The 20,860-nt window shown below is 37.7% G+C and overlaps 1 protein-coding gene across 1 annotated transcript; it reads left to right on the plus strand.

The window, feature by feature from the left end:
• The first annotated feature begins 1,345 nt into the window (after window positions 1-1,345).
• On the plus strand, window positions 1,346-19,398 carry nr1d4a (nuclear receptor subfamily 1, group D, member 4a). Its single transcript, XM_051097382.1, has 8 exons — window positions 1,346-2,007; window positions 10,617-10,916; window positions 11,065-11,153; window positions 11,248-11,392; window positions 14,621-15,195; window positions 16,309-16,494; window positions 16,808-17,018; window positions 18,021-19,398. Exons 1-8 carry the CDS (start codon window positions 1,992-1,994, stop codon window positions 18,215-18,217), a joined length of 1,719 nt encoding a protein of 572 aa, XP_050953339.1. The 5' UTR covers window positions 1,346-1,991; the 3' UTR covers window positions 18,218-19,398.
• Window positions 19,399-20,860: the final 1,462 nt, after the last annotated feature.

A 20,860-nucleotide genomic window follows, 5' to 3' on the forward strand; every position in this document is an offset into this window, starting at 1 on the left:
TTGCTGCTTGATATTGCAGATTGGTGTGTCTTACCATATTATTTTAATGTATTATCTTAATTATGAGCAAACTAATTTGTAGTGCAAATAGTTTTACCATTTACTGCGTGTTGTTATTCTTCTCATTATTTCCCTATAATGAACATTGGATAGGTGAATACCATACATTAAAATGCTTTGTGATGATGATGTAAAGGCAACTACATACAGTTTTGTCAGCGTTTCAAACTCAAAATATTCTAAGCAGTATTTCATACAATGTTTATACTCCCATTATGCTTGACAGAAAATAGGAAGAGCAGTTGTTTTTTTTTTTTTTTTTTTTTTTTTGTCAGAGTTCCTTATGGGTTGTTTTGTTATTTGCTGTTTTCTTTTTAAACACTACAATTTGTCCATACACTTTTATGAAGCCCCACCCTCTTAAACATTTCTGGCCCCGCCCCTGCAATGGCGTGAATAAAAATATTTTGATTCAAAAGCAGAAAAACAGCAATGTGTGTTTATTGACCACAAGAGGCCGCTGTTTTACCGTTCTTTCAGTTTAAATGGGATATCGTTTACAAATTATTATCCAAGAAAACCTGTTTCTAATCACTACAGCACAAGCACAGGCTGGCATTAAAGCGAAAGCGGAAAAAAAATCACTCAAAAAAACAAAGGCTACACATATACACAGAGAGAAGACCGGGGCTAGTTGTCACACAGGGAAGTTGCCTCAAGAATATATGAGTTAGCGAACTGTAAACTTCTGAGTCAAAAGTCTAATTACACAAACGTGTGTGTTGTTGTCGTTTTTCCTCCCTCTCTCTAGCGGAAGTTTTGTATGTTTGGTTCAGGATCCTCTTTAAATAGGAATACATTCTTTGAAATCTGTTCTCCGAACTAAAATGACTAAATCAGTCAAATCTATTTTGGTATAGCTGTTCGGCAAACAAGCGACCAAAAACAAAACTTTGTTTGATTAAAAGAAAAAAAAAGTCAGATCTTATTGGGGCAAGTTGTCACAGTTGTTTAAAAAACTATACGTGTTGTAATTTATTTAAATTATTGATTGAATGAGCTGTCTAAAAAAATGATTTATATCATTTTTATCTTTTCGTGTAAAGATTAAACATTATATTACTGTATCTTACATACAGCAAAACAGTTTTTTTCCCTCACTTGTTTATGCCATGACTGTATGCATCATTCACATGTTGGAAGAGATTTTAAAAGAAGCGCGCCGCAGCAGTCACGCAGAGCCCCGCCTGCAGTCCATGTGCAAGCCTCTCATGTAGCCCGGTCTCACGCTGTGTTTTGCATAAAATGTGTGTCAGTAGGACAAGCCTTCCGCGGCACATGCAGAGGGCACATGCAGCGTGGCTTTACCAGCGTATCACGCTCGAATTAGCGCATCTAGCTCAACTCGGCGCTCACACACCCGCCAATGAAAATGCACGCTAGGATCAAGAGGAAAGGGAAAGCTAGGAGATCATGGGGCACGTTAGAGTGAGATAAATCTCACTCAAATCTCTCTCAAAGAGAACAACAGAGCTTCACGGCTCCCCTAAATCCAGTCACATTTGCCCGTCACCTAAAAACGTGATTGATGTGGGTGTGGAAGGGTGTGTGTGCGTGGCTAGGAGTGAAAGTAGTTTGACAGTCCCACAGAATACTGATGGCATTGCATGGGCAGACGCGAGACATCATCACCCAGCATACCTAGTGCCTCCTTCATTCTAGAGCAAGAGCACAGCACAGGTAGACGTGCGCGGAAGGTGTATCTGCACACCTGTGACCGACTCTGTTTTTTTTTACCGACTCTTTGGCTCCGCTGCCAAATGCTCTGTGTGAGAGATACTGCCTGCCTTTTTCTGTGCTGCTCACTGGATGCACAGGCATTTTGTGACTTTTATAGCTGTTTTCATCAGACTTTAACATACTGACACACTCGCAGACTTTCTTGAAGATAATCATTCTGAAGACAGAAGATCTTGAAAAACATATCAAGGATGGACAACAGTCCTGGTAAGTAATACATTTATTATTAATATTAATTCATTTATGTATGTATGTATGTACAATTATTATTTTCAAAAATATATTATTGCTGTATAGTCTATTGCTATTATTGTTATTATTATTCATAAAAACAACGTTGGTATTGATGATGTTGATTGTACTTAATACCCCAAAATTTAAATCTAATTAATCATGTTTATTGTAATCAACCTGGCATTGCATGCAATGCTGAACTCATTATTCAGTGCATTTATGGTATATATACACATTTGTGTTTTCTGATTAAATGGTGTTTAAATGCACAATTTAATTAAGGATATTTACTAAGGATGCTCATTCTGAAAGCTTTGGAGTTTTGAGCGGATTTCATTTTATTATGATTACTATTATTATTTTTACGGGTGGCAGTGGTACTGGTTATACTGTCCTGTTTCTTAACTTCACTGTGCATTTAATACAAATGCTGAGATGATAATTTGCATGCCGTGTTTTGTTATCTGATTAGATGTACAATGCATATGGTTCTAAAACTTTAATAACTAAAATATACTCCAGCCACGTCCTTACTGTTTGCATATGAACTATACTCATAACATAGACGTGAATTCCATGATACACACAGGTTTGCTGTAATCATCTAAGCAGGTGTCATGAAGGCATTGGCATGCTTTGATGATTGCACTAGGCAGAGTCATCATCAGTGAGGCATAAAGACTACAAAGTGCATCTAAATATAGTATCAGTCTAGTCCATTGTGTGAATCACATAAATGGTGATAAATATTACCATACTTAGAGTAAATGCTGTCATAAACGCTGTGTGATTGCTTTCACAGAATCTGCCTAGAAACCACACGCGCGTGCTAACAACTTCCTGCTATAGCCATGAAAACAAACTCACGTGTATGTGGATGATCCAAACTTGAGATAAGTGCGCTGTCAAACTTGGCTCTGACATATCAGCACACTTTACTAATGTAAACTAGAGTATGGCCATTAATCACGTGAGATATTCAAAGCAAACTTCATGATAAAAAAAAAGGAAAAACAAGAGAGTGAAGAAACATTACTTAAGGAAAGTTGGTGAGGAACATGGGTGCTAATGCACTAATGCTGCATTAGTTTATTTCATGAAGTTTGTAATAGTTTAACTCGAGTTACTCACGTATGCACTAGCCTTCAATCCAAGGAGGTTAACCGGTTAAGCTGATTTGGGTAGTGGTTCATTATCAAGGTTAGCCAAGGGCCAATTACATGCTGGCTCAGTCAACCAAGTCCACTTCAGTGTTAATTGACGGCTGATTCATTTACAAAAGCTGCAGTCACGTTCCGGAACAGGTGATGGAAACATTGTCTCGTGCCTGGCGCACCCTCTCAACTGTGTGTTTGACAGAAAGCCTTGAAAGCATGTGAAACAAATACAAGGCACCATAACATGCTGCGTAAAGTCATTAAAGACAGGAAAACAATAACGTGAACACATGACCTTTAAGAGGTAGACAACAGGAAACAAGGAAGCAGATTTTCTGTTATGTTTAACAAGTAAACACTACAACTCAAACGTGAGTTTAGATCCAGCCCACATGGACTTCTAGGGATGCAACAATATTGCAATTTTGAATGATACCAGTATTTGTTTTCATGTTATGTCCAATAACCAACGTGATGTTAGATATTATAAATCTATACCAAAAAAACTGAAAAATAAAAAATATATAACACTATTGATAGTCAATAGTCATTAACCCCACTACATTGGGTTACAGAAGTCATTTTAAGGTTCAGATCAGATGAAAACAGAATCATCTTCCATCTTTAAAGGCACTACAGCATGTACTCTAGTTTTATCTTTTTGTCCCTTATGCAAAACTCTGGCAATTATGGTTTGGTTTACTAACCTACTGACTTCAGATGCTTTAGAAAACCCCTTATGAAACCTTTGTTGGCTATTGTGCAACAACAGGACCTTGAATTATTTTCATTATTTTCATTACCCACCTTATTTTTCAACGTGGAAGCCAGACGTTTTCTGTGAATGTGCGAAACTTCCGGTTCATAGGGAAATAACGGGAAGAATGACAATGGTAAAACTGGTTGCCCTACAAACCATTGTGTTCATAAGTAAGATAATATATTAAGATAATATATTATTATGATAAGAAACATCAGTTTGCAATATCAAGCAGTAAAACCAGCTGTATTGTACAGCTGAAAATATCTTAAGGTGAATGATACCTGAAGCGGGACACATTCTCGCTCTTACAGGAAAAAAGGTTGGATATGGTTAATTTTATTTTTATTCCTCGAATAAAACGAACGCTGTGACGTTTATGGAACTCTGTAACACGTTGCAGCGGTTTAAATGCACATCACACAAGTCTATACTCAGTTCATACAAGGTGAATGAGAAGTTCCCGAAGCGATTTATCTAGGGTAACGGACCATCCACCCACCCCCTTGCATTCTATATAGCAGCTTGTTCTATTTTATAGCACTTTTCGATTATTAGAGAGGAGAGATGCCTCAGCTTCGCTTGTGGGAGCGCAGCGCGCGCGTATCTTCCCACAGAACGCATCCCTCGCTCCTACAATCGCCCTCACGTGCATGCGCTCTCTCAGCCGCGTGCGACGCGTGATTTCCACGCCCCCGCCCTCACTGCTTCTTTCAGTGATTCTATGTTTTGATGCAGATTGTACGTTAGAAAGGGGGAGGTTGGTCAGTGGGTCAGCGATTTCATGCAGTCAGTGTAGCGCCTCATCACGTTTTCCCGCCTCATGCAACTTTTTCTTTGGAGCGGTTCGCATAAACAGGCTTTATGACAGCATGAGAACATTAGGCAGTGTACGAAATGCCCTATCCAAAAGTACTTTTGAGGTCTGCTCTCAAAGATTTTAAAGGCGGTTTATGATTTTATGCCTGTTTTTTTTTTTTGTTTTTGTTTTTTTTGGCAAGGGACTTTTCTAAAATATATTAAATTAGGAATATATGAGCATGGACCAATACATTGAGTGGAAAATGCTAAGCATTATATTGTAGACAACATTTATTTTGTATCAAGTAACAAAACCTTTTTCCATACCCAATATTTGAATTTAAGAGAAACATATTAGACTTTACATAATAAATTTTGTTTCAAAGCACCTTTAATAGTGCCATATGACCAGTGAGCAAATTAAAAACTCTCTAGAAAGAGTCAACAACTTTACTTAAAGGGATAGTTCACCCAAAATTGAAAATTACCCAATGATTTACTCATGCTCATGCCATCCTGGTTTATATTATTTTCTTTTTTCTGACAAATATTGGAGTTATATTAAAAATGTCCTGGCTCTTCTAAGCTTTATAATGGCAGTAAATGGGTGTTGAGAATTTGAAGTCCAATAAAGTGCATCCATCCATTATAAAAAGTGCTCCTGACTGCTCCGGGGGTTAATAGACCTTCTGAAGCAAATCAATGCATTTGTGTAAAAAATCCATATTAAAACTTTATAAACCATAATCTCTAGCTTGCGCTAACTGTCGTACGTGCGTTCATAAAAGAGTGGTGTTCCAACGGATGACAGGCATAGTGTAACCTTACTTCAGATGGCTTCTAATAACCCCCGTAGCCACATGGAGTACTTTTTATGATGGATGGATGCACTTTATTTTGCTTCAAAATTTCAACACCCATCCACTGCCATTATAAAGCTTGGAAGAGCCATTTGTAATTTGGAGCCATGGGGTAATTTTCATTTTTGGATGAACTTTCCCTCTGTTGGCCTTAAATGGTACATATTTGTGTAATTTTGACCCACTTTAAGAATGGCAGTTCTGTCTGTATTAACCCATTTAATCGATAATATGAGTAGACAAGTGAGCACTTCTCTTTTAATAGCCATGCTTGTCATAAAACAAGTTTTAAAAAGTGAAAGTATTAATTTTACATACATAATTGCAACATGCACAACTTTATCACATCCCCAACCCGAACAAATGCAGAAATGTTAAGGCGAGGCAAATGTACAAGACATAGCGGTCATGCAAGGTAGAGTATTTCAGCAATTTTCCTCAAGGGAGGGAGGAAGGGAGACCATGCCAGTGTTTGAGACCAGGGAGGAGGGAATAATTGTCCCCACAAAGTCCTCACGTTTCTATGCCTGCCTTTGCTCACTAGCAGATTAGCGTTTGCATGGCTTGCCTAAGCTCACAAAGAGAGCTGCTGATTCTTCAATTAATGCTGGTGTTTCCACTGACCCTAATTTATAATGGCTTGCAATGACATGTGAACGGCTTCTCATTCAGCTTGTAAAAACTGTATTGTCCTTGCTGTATTGTTCCTCAGAACTGGTTGTTTTCATAAAGGGCAGGACAAAGACAAAATAATATCACGCCTACCTTTTTTAGACTAATATCTAATTTAAGCCTTAGACCGGTTTGCAATCATGTGAAACTGGTGCTAAAAACAGCTGCGCCCTAGCCACTACGCTTTGGTGTAAAAACGGGCATGTCCTGTTATCCATAATGTCATTTGTCTCTTTAACCTCTGTGGCCTCACATGTGTGTCCAGGTGTGAGTATTTCTGTGTGTGTGGGTGGGGTTTGTAAGCTGGGCAGGGCTGAGTAACACACTCAGGTAGGGTTCACTATCACAAGGCTGTAAAATCCTGCGTGCAGTATGTTAACAATAAGTCCCGCTGCACGTGCCACTGGAGGGATCACAAATACACTTGAGCTAAATAAATACCGCGTGCAGCATGTGAAAACACACACAAAGGAGTAAGGCAGATATTTGCTGGTAGTTTGAACTTGTTTACCACAGAAGGGTTCCAATTTGTGTGTGCACAGTAAACACAGATTAAAGGACAGTAAGGAAATATTTAGCCTGCTGTCATTGTTTATAAGCGCTGTACAGTATTAAAGGCATAGTTCACCTAAAAACATTTATTATTATTTCCTTATGCTGAGATATTTAACAATCAGGAATGAAATGAAAGTAAATGAAAACCAGGAACAGCCATGGTTCTTATTCTTGTTCTGATTCTTATTGACAGGAAAAAGCAGCTTAGACATTGTGATAGGTAACTATTTTTGTATTCGACAGAAGAAAGATACTCATGTGTACTTGCAATGACATGAGGTTGACTAAATGTTCACAAAATTTGTATTTTTAGGTCAACTATCGCAAGCTCTCTCAATATATTTGTTAGTAGTGTTTGCTAGAGCATTTAGGGTTAGAGGTTATTCAGAATCTTTAACCCAAGTACACAGTTTGCCATATAACTTGTACTATGCTCTGAGAAAAAAGGTACAGATGCTGTTACTGGAATGGTACCCTTTGAAAAGATACACATTAAGGATACATGTTACTTCATAAAATGTACATTTTAGTACCTAAGTAGTAGACATTAGTACCTTTTGAAAGGGTAATCCCCTAGTGACAGCTTTTATACCCTTTTTTTCTGGGTTTGTACAGATATTAATGATACATCAAATTATGCAGAGTCTGGAGGACAGGTGAGTTATTTTTTAAGTGACTGAATATGGAGTTTGTTACTAGAAGATGACAAAATTGGCAGGAAACCCCCCCCTAGACTTGGACTGAAAAGGGTATTCAAACACCTAATACTCTTCACAGTATGCAACCACCTACAAATATCTACTGGCTTATATAGTGTGAAAACTGCCAACTTCAACATCATTAGCCCCTTTGACACAGCAATCCCGGTAAATTGTCGTAAAATTACCAGTATGATTTTACTGGCAAATACACAAATGTGCTGTTCACACAGGCATGGCCGTTCTGGCTTTTTACCGGTAAGAGACCATTCACACATCAGCATCAAAACGCCGGTAAATTCTCAAAAGTCAGTCATCTGAAACGATATTTAAAAGCTGCGCCGTTGTCTTTGTTCACCCGCATGAGTAGAATCGATTTTGTTTCACTGTCTGTCCAAACATGATTGTAGCCAATTGCAGATCAGCAGCCCTGAAGAATGGAAAGCAAGGCTGGGTCTTGAGCGCGACATATTGAAAAAGCTACAAGATGAGCCGCAATAGTCAAAGATGTCCATCTAGCGCATACTTACATAGAAAAACTAATAAAAAAAGCAATGTTTTGTAAACAGCTCACAGAAATCATATTATCTCCATAAGAACGCTATGATTGGCCAATTTGGACCAAAGTAGCTTTTATTCGTTAATGCATTCTACGTGCTCATACCAGTAATCTTCATTCTGCGTTCATACAGTGCACATTACTGGTCATTTACTGGTAATGTTAAAACTTCTCATACCAGTAAATTGCCAGAACGAATTTACCGGATTTTTTGAAAGGTCCTGTTCACACATGATCTTTTGTAAGTAAAGACTGTATGTGTAAAAGGGGCTATTATTTGCACAAGCAAGAACCATTTTGTTTATTAAAAACGTTATTATTAAATTAGTTGAAAGCCAGTACTGCATTACATTGTTAAAGCACTGTGGTGCATGTGATTCCGGAAACGTTCTGGACATTCTAGTTTAAAACCGCATTCTCTTGGCCCAGATCTGACCGACTGTGTCCTCGGGTTGTTTAAAAAGTCAAACTGAAAGCCACGGTGCACATTCTACCAAAACGTGACTTCTCGTTGCCCCTCTCTCAGAGGAAACGCATCTGTGTGGGGACCTTAACATCATCGCAAAGCCTTCAACGGCAACCTCCGGCGCGCGCCCCCGTGTATGCTTTTGATGCTCGCGACTCGCGATTGTTGTAGCTGTTTACACGAGACTGCGGATTTGGTTCGGGTAGGAACGGTGTCAGGAATCCATGTGAGGCGGCGGTCAGGTGTTGTGCAGTTTGGCTGGGGCACTATGCCAGGGCTATTATTGGAGAGGAGAGGCGGGAGAGCTCGCAAACACGTGAGACCGTGTCTCAGCTCATCCTGAGCGCATGACCGGAGAGGATGCGATAGGATGCAGAAACCCAGAGGGAGAGAAAGAGAAACCTGCGGGGGAATGAAAATAAAACAAGCCGATGGTTTCATTTAAGTAACGGGCGACTATTGAACTAAACCGTACAAAACACCTGAAGTTATTTCACCAAAATGGGGATCGTCGCAATATGTTGCTGTGCACTTTTATTATTTTTAGCTCGTCAGATTGTTCTGACTGAATAAACCTCACTCAATCCCAGTCGGTTAGATTGCATCACCTCCATTTGAAAGGTGATGCAAGCGATTAAAATATCACGCACTTAATAACCGGACAGATCGTAAACAAACAGGTATTGTCGCAGTTTTCTGAACCGGATCTTTTTGATCAATCGATGGAGTCGATTCTTAGTGAAGCATTTCTCGAGTCAAAAACCCACTGGTTAAATTCAGAACAGCATATATGCATACTTCACCTACCGTTCTTCTGTAACTTCTGAAGGGCAGTACTAAATGTAAAAAATATGATATTTAAGCAAAATAAGAAAAATGTACATATCTTCATTCTGTTCAAAAGTTTTCACCCCCTGGCTCATAACCATACATAAAATCTTTCAATGACCTGAAAGATTTTTCTGAAGAACAGCAGGCAGTTTAACTGTTCAGGACAAACAAGGAAATCATCAACAACTATCACAAAACAAAAGAAAAAAGCTGTGGATCATTCTGGTAACAACACAGTATTAAGAATCAAGTGCATGTACGGGGTCATTTTATAAATTCAATTTATAAACTCAGTTATGGACTATATGTAAACATCTTTTATGAGAAATATCTTATTCAGGTCAGTACTAAATAAAAAAAAATGACATGCATTTTATATGATCCCTCTTATTTTTGAAAAATAATTAGCATTTTGCAGATTCTGCAAGGTGTATGTAAACTTTTGACTAACTGTATATGGCTGAAATAGTAAGTAGGATGCTTGTATGCACTTCCAAATTCAGCTGGACTGACTCATTAAATCAAAAAGGTCACCATGATTTTGCCAAGCTAGTCATGTTTTGTTGATCCTAAATCAACTTTACTGTTCAACAACATAGACCTAACCCTATCCCTACCCCTTAACCTAACCCTAACCATAATGATTATCTAAAATCAGAGGGAAATAATGGCTGAGTAACAAGGGTGTAGAAACCCATAATCCTGGTTGTAAACCTAAAACTGACAGACGCAACATGTGGTACTTAATGAACGCCTCTTTCATGAAAATCTGAGAACTGACAGGAAAGGCATTTGTAGTGAAGCTAGAATTTGATGGTAGAGCAACAAGGAAGTTACTCTAACATCCAAACAGGAAATGATGAATACTGGAAATATATTTATGACATGATAACATGCTGGATTAAATTAATAACATTTTACTAAGATATGCAAAAAGGCTTTCTGTCTAGATATGTAAATTGTATTTTTGCATTGCTTAATGCCAATGCAAATTAGATTTGATTTGCAAATGAGCCAACTGAACTGGGACGTATAAAATTCATCCTAACTAACCCTAACTCTAACTTTTGACTAGGGATTTAAGATGTTAAAACCTGAGGTGGTTTAAAGACTTGCAATAATGTACTCAATGTATGTAATCGAAATGAAATTAACTAACAAAAACTTCCATTTTTATGTTTTTCCCAGTCAAAGTCTTCATATAGTTTTTGTATTTTTTACAGGGAGCGTGATACTCTACGCTGGTACCAATGGCAGTGCCAGTCCAAGCCCGGGAAGCCCCTCTAGCGGCTATCAAACTCAGTCTCCATCTTCTCACTCTCAGCCCTCTTCCCCAGAGGAGGTCACCTTCACTGAGATCGGGGCCCTTAAGCAGCAAGGGAGTGTGGGAACGCCACCTTCTCCCAAACTGGTATTTCAGTTCCCTGAAATCTACAACAACTCCACTGCAGGTTCAAACCCGCACAGCTACTCCCATCCCATCGCCGGTAAAAGGCCTTGTGGATTCACAGGCACGTTTACCAGTAAGTGGGTTCCCTTTTTAGTATACCTGCAACGCACAAAGTCAGCATCTTCTTTCACAAAGGAATAACGAGTCCCCGATATTAAGGACATGCGTTCTTTGTACGTCCTGACCCCATTCTCTCTGTGTTTCTATCTTTATCTGAGCAGAGACTGGAGGCATGGTGCTTCTTTGTAAAGTATGTGGAGATATTGCATCAGGGTTCCACTATGGTGTCCATGCATGCGAAGGCTGCAAGGTAAGACAGAATGAACGTCTGATAAGACAATCAAACATATTTTCTGCCATATCATTGTGGTTTATCATAATCGCATGTCTCGCATTCTTTGCAGGGCTTTTTCCGCCGCAGCATTCAGCAGAACATTAACTACAAGATGTGCGTGAAGAACGAGAACTGCCTGATAATGCGCATGAACCGCAACCGCTGCCAACACTGCCGCTTCAAAAAATGCCTTTCCGTTGGCATGTCCCGTGACGGTAAGATTTTTAGGAGGTTATGGCATATGACAAATAGCGAAAAGTCGTACTTCATATCATTCTTCAGGCCAAGCACCACACCCGCCCCCTCAACCTACTTTCCTCTTTTAGTCTTGCACCGTTGGTAACTTTCAAGAGAGCAAGTTTCTTTTAGTTTGGCTGTGCGCTCGTTTCTGCCCTTTGTGGTCCCTTCTTTTTCTCGCCTCCTTCTCTCTGTCGGTTTACCCTTCCCCCTCGCACGTTCCCTAAGCTCTGCCTCCCAATCCCTCCTAGAGACAATGATTTATGAGGGATGGAGTCACGCAGTCCCTGAAGCTATCTGTCATCTGGAAAACTGCAGCAAATACAAGAATTATTTTGAGAAATTGGAACGCGGGCGACTTGATTACCACGCTTGTGCCCTTATAACATCCTCAGCAATTAATGTCGTGCTGCAGCAAAAATTAAGCAAGGGAGGCAGAAAAAGCGAGGCATCTGAACTCTTCAGTAGAACAATGCCTCATTTGTTTGCCTATGGCAAATAACAGTGAAATTAACTTTTGAGGAAATTTAGCAAAATAAACTGACACTTGTACACTGTGACCTCTTTAAGACTTCCCAGTAGCATTTCACACGGTGTTATCGGTGCATGAAAGTCAGGTTGGCTATGGTAGCAGATTGCCCTGGATGTTGTTCTAAGAGGGCACCAACAGAAATGAGTCTATTGGGTACAAAGTGGGGGAGGTAAACAGTCATTTAACCCTGGTTCCTGAAATTGTTAGGGCCCACAACCTAGAAACCTGTTTCTCTGACGGGTTCTCTTGCACAAACAGGAAAACCTCATGTAACGGCCTCAAATACCACAATAAAGTAGACGCCCTGATTTCATTTCACTTCGCTGCAGTCTTCAGTTTAATTTCGGTCGTGCGATACAAACAGATGTTTGGTTTAACACCGCGGGGCGGCATGGTTTCACTTCCGCTATGAACTTGCCATTTGGCAGACTAGTAATCAGTGCAGTGCTCTGGAGCTATGTGTGTCATGTTGTTTGCACAGGTTGAGGCATCATAGTCTTGATGTCAGATTCTTACTGAGAATTTTATTCTGGTTCATGAGGTTTCAGGGGAAATTCAATACGGATACATTGGAGTTTAAATTGGCCACACCCCACCAGAAGTTAAATTTGGAGGAATTTATGGAATTGCACTGGCAATGCATTCTAGGAAATTAAGTGTTACTTTAAACATAAACAAAACATTAAACAAATTTAATGAATAAACATTTGTTAAACCGACATTCAACTCTGCTTCTCTTGTTAAAATTATTAACTTTTTAAAATTTTGCTTTATTTTAATTTTACTGCAAAGTCAAAGTGCAATCTGCATCCTGCATGCTATACTAATTAAATTGGAATTGGAAAACTCCAATTCCAGTTTGAAGTCCGATTTTGGATCCTGTTTACTATTCAATACAAAACTGCTTTTAAAACATTTTATTTATTTATTTATTTATTTATTCATCCCAAAACAACTTTTTAAACTTTTTTTTTCTTTTTTGGGTTTTTTTTTTTTTTTTTTTTTTTTTTTGATATTTTGACAAATTCTAAGTCCACTTTTGGATCCTGCTTAATATTTAGTACAAAACTGCTTTTTAAAGTTATTTATTCATTCATTTAACTGATATTTTGACAAATTCTAAGTCCAATTTTCAATCCTGTTTACTATTAAGTACAATACTGTTTTTTAAACATTTAAAATTTTTATTTATTTATTTTTGACATTTTGACAAATTCTAAGTATGTCCAATTTTAGATACTGTTTACTATTCAGTTCAAAACTCTTTTTTAAACGTTTTATTTTTATTATTTTTTATTTTGGATCCTGATTACTATGTAGTACAACTACTTTTAAAGTTTTTTTTTTTTTTTTTGACATTGAGAAATTGAATGTCCAATTTTAAATCCTGTTTGCTAATCAATACAAATTGAGCTGGAATTTAGGAATTTAATTGCATTTTAAAAGACATTTTTAGTTCAGTTCTGAATGGCACACAACCCTGAAGTGGCAAGTCAGTTGTGTACTTTGCAATGCAAAATATTCATCCTGCAGGGTGACGCATGCAATCATAATTAATGTTAGTTACATCAAAGCAACCAAATGTATCCTTCCATCTGCTTATCTCACTTTCTCAGATGCAGGTGTTGTGAAACATATATGATATATGGAACATCTCCGCCCTTTGCCTTCCTTATGCTCTCATCCTGTAAACCCAGGATGTACCATAAAACCTTACGTCTGCTATCCCCTCAGTCTGCCAAATTACATTTGTTTCTCTTCTCTTGTCTTCTCTTGTCTTCTCTTCTCTTCTCTTCTCCTTTTTCCTCTCCTTTCCCCTCCTTTCCGTACCACAGTCATTAGTTTCTCTACCAATTACCGTGGCATTGTCATCATGTTCTGCCTGACCCACTGCCCTACTTACAGCTTTAGAGAGGAGTGAGAGTAGCATAGGGATGAAGAGAGGAAGGGGAGGTAGTGACGGAGAAAGAGATGAAGAGTGGGGGGAGGCAACATATGGTAGCATTGGTGCTATTTTTAGATTCAACAGCTGACAGATTTACTTAGAGGAGGGGGTGGTGATGGAGAAAAGAGTAAGGGGCTTGTAAAAAGATGCGAAAGCATCAAAAACAACACGGACGCATTTAATGATCATCAATATTTTACACCACAACGACCAAAGATACTAGACAGCAAGTTGTCTCCTACACAGCAGCTGTGCTATTTCTGTGCCTATTTCACTTCCAAAGCAATTTTCAGACAATTTTTTAGTTATTTTATTACACTATGCTATTTCTGATGCCGCCATGTGCTTTATTATAAAAGAAATGGGTCATGGACATTTTGATTAGTGATCAGGCAGAATCTTTTTTATCAGTGATTCACACAGAAAATGCAGTAGCTTCAAAACATTTTGTATTTTTAAAATTGACTGACTCGTTTTTTTTAGATCACATGTCTTAGTCTAAAACTTATTATGAAAGCCAAGAGATATTTCACTCACAAATTAAAGTTCTATCATTAATTACTTACCCTGACTTACTTTCTTCTGTGAGATATAAAAGAAGATCATTTTTTAGAGTTCTTTGTCCATATACTGACAGACAGTGGGGTTTAATATTGTTTTGGATCCTACTGACCTTCACTGAAAGCAAATGTTGATTTTAAACCAGTTGTATCTCTTTCTGCCCCCTAGCTGTGCGTTTCGGCCGCATCCCCAAACGAGAGAAGCAGCGGCTTCTGGACGAGATGCAGAGCTACATGAACAGCCTCAACGAGTCGTCCACCATGGGCATGGAAACCTCCCCGCCACGCGAAACTCCTCCCAGCCCCAGCGAGAACCAATCCAAAGAGGCCATTGGTGCCTTATCCAGAGCCTACCAGGACATCTTCACAAACTCACAAGACCACCTGAGCAAGCGTGTGGGCAACATGAACACCAGCAGCGGATCGAGCAACTTTCAAAACAACCCTTCTCAGGACAGCAACTATCCTCACGCGAACCCTCTCGTGGGCTATCACGCAACTACTCACGAAAGCTTCTCGGCACCATCTCGCTGCCCAGTTGCTTCCAGCGACAGCAAATGCCCGGTCTCATTGGTGGACAATAATCGGTACAGCTACGCTCCTTCGTTCAACCAAAATCACTCCCAGTCGGGCGTTAGACAACTTTCACAACCTTCTCAGGCAAATTACAACAGCTACACGGCTGGCGAGTCCCAAATCCAAGCCTCGTGTCCATTTAAGTTGGCTGCTGGCTCCAAAGTGCTGGTAAGGAATCTTTTGCGATAGATACACTCATGAAACTAATGTGGTTTTTTTGCCCATAAATGAAAATTCTGCATTAATTACTCACCCTAATGTCATTCCAAAGCCGTAAGACCTTCGTTCATCTTCAGAACACAAATCAAGATATTTTTAATGAAATCTGAGAGATTTCTGACCCTGCATAGACAGCAACACAACTACCAATTAAAGCTGCAAGCAGCGTTGAAAAGGCCCTTGCACCCGGGCTCACTGCCAATTAGGGCAGATCGGACATTGTATGAATGAGTTACGTCAACTTCTATTCCCATGGCGAAACATTGAACATTGTCACTCTGCCATGGACACACCCTTCAACTAAAACTCAAGATCTTTGCAATTTAACTTCGCAGAGGCCTTTAGATTAGACAGACCAATTATAATGTTAATGTCATTAAATCTCTATGAGGAGTTCGTTAGATCATAAAACATGGCGCTTCCTGTTGCCAGCAGGTGGCACCATGACTATAATTGGATATGGGCATGGACGTGTGTTCAGGACAGGACTCTTATCAAACAAGTGAGGTTTGGTGCAGATCGGACATTGTATGCCTGAATTATAACAACTTCCTTTTTCATGGCGAAATATCAAAATTTGTCAGGCCGCCACTGACAATCTTCTCAATTTAATGTCACAAAGGGCTTTAGATTACATGGACCAAACTTGGTGTTGATCTGTTTAAATATTTAGGAGATTAGTTTAGATAGTTTAAATACAACAAAGGGCAAAAATGGCCCATAACTCAAATTCAAAAATGACTTCCTGTTGGGTTTCGAACTTCGTACGTGGGGACTTTTTTGTAGGTATTGGTGTTACGAGCCTACCAAATTTCATACATGTATGTGAAACATGGTAAGAAAGCTCTTGGAAATATCTTAATTTGTGTTCTGAAGATGAACAAAGGTTTACAGGTTTGAAACGACATGAGGGTGAGAAATTAATGACAGAATTTTCGTTTTTGGGTGAACTATCCCTTTAAGTTCAAAATGTGATGTACACTGTATTAATCACAACTGAAACACAACATGAGGTTTAAGAATATGTGCTAATAAACATATTATATATCATCTCTATCATAGGCTTGTCCACTGAACGCATGTCCTGTGTCAGCACCTGGCGTCTCCAGTCAGCAGGTGTGGGAGTCTTTCTCACAGTGCTTCACTCCGGCTGTACGCGAAGTGGTTGAGTTCGCAAAGGGCATTCCGGGCTTCCAGGAGCTTTGCCAGCATGATCAAGTCATGTTGCTCAAAGCAGGCACTTTCCAGGTACTGATTACATAACGCTTGTATTTCTTCTGAAGTTTACTTCCCTTTCTGTAGTACCAAAGTTGAAGTGTGTCATTTCTAGGCCACTAGCAGCACTAAACCAAACAAATTTCCCAATTCATCCCAATTCAAACTCATGCAGTTGGTTAAGCTGAAGTTTGACATGTCAGATCACTCCAAACAAACACATCAATGTGTAGATAACGTTGTAGTGTTAACACCCTTAGGGACATCAACCTACAAATGGAGAGTGAAAAAAAAAACATCACCTGGGTCAATTTATTCACCTTCTTCTTATCTTGTCTTCTTGTAGGTGCTTATGGTGAGGTTTTGCTCACTGTTCAACCACAAGGAAAGAACAGTGACTTTCCTGAATGGGCAGACGTACCCATTGGTTACCCTTAGGGGTCTGGGCATGGGCTCCTTGCTGGATGCCATGTTTGAGTTCAGTTCCAAGCTGAGCTCTCTGGGCCTGGAGTCAGATGAGATGGCTCTCTTTATGGCTGTGGTGCTGGTTTCTGCAGGTAAGAGCAACACGGAATCAAGTTAATTATTGTTATTTGTTAAGGTGTGCATTACTGTTATTATTGCTCATGCTTAAGTGTTAGAGATGTGGATAAACCCTAACACTGAGTTAATTATTTATAATAGGGATGCTCAGTAGTGTAATATTGAAATTCTGGCAAATACTGGAAAACAGATTTTTTTTGTGTTCCAGCAGATAACTGATAAATGGCAGATAAATGGTTGATATAAATTAAAAACTCATATAGAACACAAATTTTATAAGTACAAACAGAAGAAGATATTTTGGAGAATATTTGAACAATTTTCATCCATACAGTGAAAGTCAGTGGGGTCCAAAATAACTAAAGTAAATAAATCCAAAATTAAATACATTTATTAATAATAATAATAATAATAATAATATACAAAAAAATGTTTAAATCAAACATATGACACTAAAACTTAATTAATCAATCAATCAATCAACAAAAACTAAAATAAATAATTTTAAATGCCACAAAATTCTACATTATATATCTACATTTCCTCTCTCTCTCTGTCTCTCTCTCTGCATATATATATATATATATATATATACATAGAAACACTGAGACTAAATAAATACTAAATTAAAATGAATTTACTCATTAATAATATACTTAATTTAATTTTTTAATTTGTTAATTTAGTAAATTATTTTACTGACACATACTGAGACCACAATTACTAAATTAAATAAATGCACTAATAATATACTTATTTTTCCTTCTTCATTTTTTCTTTTTTTATAAAATTATTTTAAATCAAACATAAAATATTTTTTAAATAATAATTTTAAATAAATATTTTTAAATGCCACAAAATTATAATGTACAATATGAAAAGTGGATAGTCATTTTGGGAATACCATAATGAATAACATCATAATAATAATAATGAGGGGGGGGTAATTATTATTTATTTATTTACATTTTTTCTGTTGTTCTTTTGATAATAAATTGCTCTTAATTTATCCTCAGATTGCTCTGGCATTTCGGATATGGTAGCTGTTGAACAGTTACAGGAAGGACTCATCCGAGCACTGCGCACCTTAGTCACCCGTCGCCGCCCTGACGACAACTCTCTTTTTCCCAAACTCCTCCTGCGCCTGCCAGACCTGCGCACCCTCAACAACCTTCACTCCGACAAGCTGCTGGCCTTCCGTATCGATCCATGAACTATCGGTCGCTGCAGCTGGAACTCAACCAACGGCCACGACTGGCCAATCAGAGAACACCTTATCTGTTTAAGAGAAAGACTGCTCATTTAGAGGAAGAGATAATGGGCATGTTCCCATAGGAACCATTCGTTATTATGTGTGTTAATGAGAAACACAATGAACAGATGGCTCTCAGCAAGCTCTAAACAAGACTATATCTCCATTTAAGCTTTCACGGATCATTTTCATACATGCATTGTCCTTCTGTTCAGCTCGCCTCGAGAGCGTCGTTGATTATATTTATCCGAAGGAAAGTTGCGCCAGTCATATCATCATAAATAAGCTTACACAGAACTTTTCAAGACCAAAAACGGGTCATTCCTCTGTACTGCCTGCACATTGAAGTACACAGTTTTTAGTCAAGTACACCATGTATACAGTAGAAAGATAATTTTAGGGACCATTTAAAGCCAATTGTGTGAGTGTATGTGCCTGTGTGTTTGAAAAAGGGACTGAAATACATGTACATAAGCCATAGATATCACTTATACTATTACATCACGTTAAAACTTCAGTTTGAGACGAGATTTGTCACCTGTGTTAGTGTGGAACATTTAATTACACGAGATTTACTGTATCTACAACAGCTGTAGTTACCGTTAAGTTCTTTAAAAACGAAAAGAAACAGATTTTAAATGTCATTTCACTTTTGAGAATAGATAAAACTGTTATATTTGTTCGCTTTTTTTATTATCATTGTCAATACAGTATATTTCCACACATTCTCCTGTATGAATATATCTGAATCTAGGGATACAAAACCAGCATTTCCTCCTACGCATGTTATGTTTTGTAGTTTTCTGTTTTCTTACTGTAAATATTGCACATTTACACTGATTTAACTGCCTGTTCAGAGAAAGAGGGATACGCAGTGGTGTGTTTGACTGAGACGGGGCGTTTGGTGCCTTGCAAGCAATGGACTGTTCATCTGTGTGTCGTGAGAAAGAGCCCCTGAACTTCTGGCACCAGCACAGTATCTCTACAGCCTTTACTATGATCACAAAGCATGTCAGAAAGGCATTTTGGGCTGCCATGTGGTTGATTGAGTCGAATGTTGTTATGGCTGGTAAATTAATGTTATTCAATCATATGGTAATGTATATTTTGTAAAAAAATTTCTTCTGTAGAACCAATATAAATACAAGATTATCTATTACGATGTCGTCTCTTTTTTTAATTTATATTTTTATTAAATAAATCTCTTCTGCTCACCAAGCCAATTTGTTTGATCCGAAGTACTGCAAAGCAGTAAAATTTTTGAAATATTTTACTATTTAAAACAACTGTTTTTTATTTGAATATATTTTAAAATGCAATTTATTCCTGTGATTTCAAAGCTAAATTTTTAGCTTCAGTCACATGATCCTTCAGAAATCATTCTAATATTTTGGTTTGCTGCTCAAAAAACATTTATTATTATTATCATCATGTTAAAAACAGCTCAGTGGAATTTTTTTCAGGTGTCTTTGATGAATAGAAAGTTCAGAAGAACAGCATTTATCTAAAATAGAAATATTTTGTAACATTATAAATGTTTTTATTATCACTTTTGGTCAATTTAAATCATCCTTGCTAAATAAAAGTATTAATTTCTATCATTTCTTTCCCCATAAAAGAAAAAAAAAAGTATACTGACTTCAAGCTTTTGAATAGTATAATGTATAATGTTACAAAAGCTTTGCATTTCAGATAAATGCTGATCTTTAGATGTTTCTATTCATAAAATAATCCTGAAAAAACTGTTTTAAATACTGATAATAATAAAAATGTTTCTTGAACAGGAAATCAGCATATTAGAATGATTTCTGAAGGATCATGTGACACTAAAGACTGGAGTAATGATGCAGCGAATTTTGCTTTGAAATCACAGAGATAAATTACATTTTAAAATATATTCAACTAGAAAGCAGTTGTTATAATAGTAAAAATATTTTAGTTTTTGCTGTACTTTGGATCAAATAAATGCAGGCTTGGTGAGCAGAAGAGACTTCTTAAAAAAATCTTACTGTTCAAAAACTTTTGACTGGTAGTGTACCTTGGTAAGCAAGAAACAAAGCAAAACAAAACAAAACAAAAAAAACACTATAAAATCTTATTCCAAACTTATTATCTTATTCCAATAATGAAAAATAATACATACTGCAACACCAATACGTGTTATGCTTTCTAAAGATAAACCAAGTAGACAAACCATTTAGATTGTCATGCTTTTCCTCAGTAGACTTTATGTCAGGAGCTTTTCAGAGTGATGTAGAAATAATTGTAACTGGCCTGAAACTGTCAGTCACGTTTTGGTTGTCAAACAGACTCAGTTAATCCACTTTAATTCAGGACACTGGCAAATCATAGAGGCTACTATGCAGAATCAGTTAAAACTCATGCATGTATCCAGATTAAATGGAATTTGTTTTAATTCCTATGCTTTAAAAACGTATTTGTAGAAGCTATCATATTTTCTAAGTATTGTTGTACAACACTATTGAGCTTTAGTTAATCTGAGAGACATTAGAGATGTCTGTCATCCAGAAAATTAATCAAACCAGCACGTTAAATAGTAAACGGTGTTGTAGTGACATCGTGTGGAAACTCGCGGTAGGCGCA

The sequence above is a fragment of the Labeo rohita genome, chromosome 23 (genome assembly GCF_022985175.1).
Source record: "Labeo rohita strain BAU-BD-2019 chromosome 23, IGBB_LRoh.1.0, whole genome shotgun sequence".
Taxonomy (NCBI): domain Eukaryota; kingdom Metazoa; phylum Chordata; class Actinopteri; order Cypriniformes; family Cyprinidae; genus Labeo; species Labeo rohita.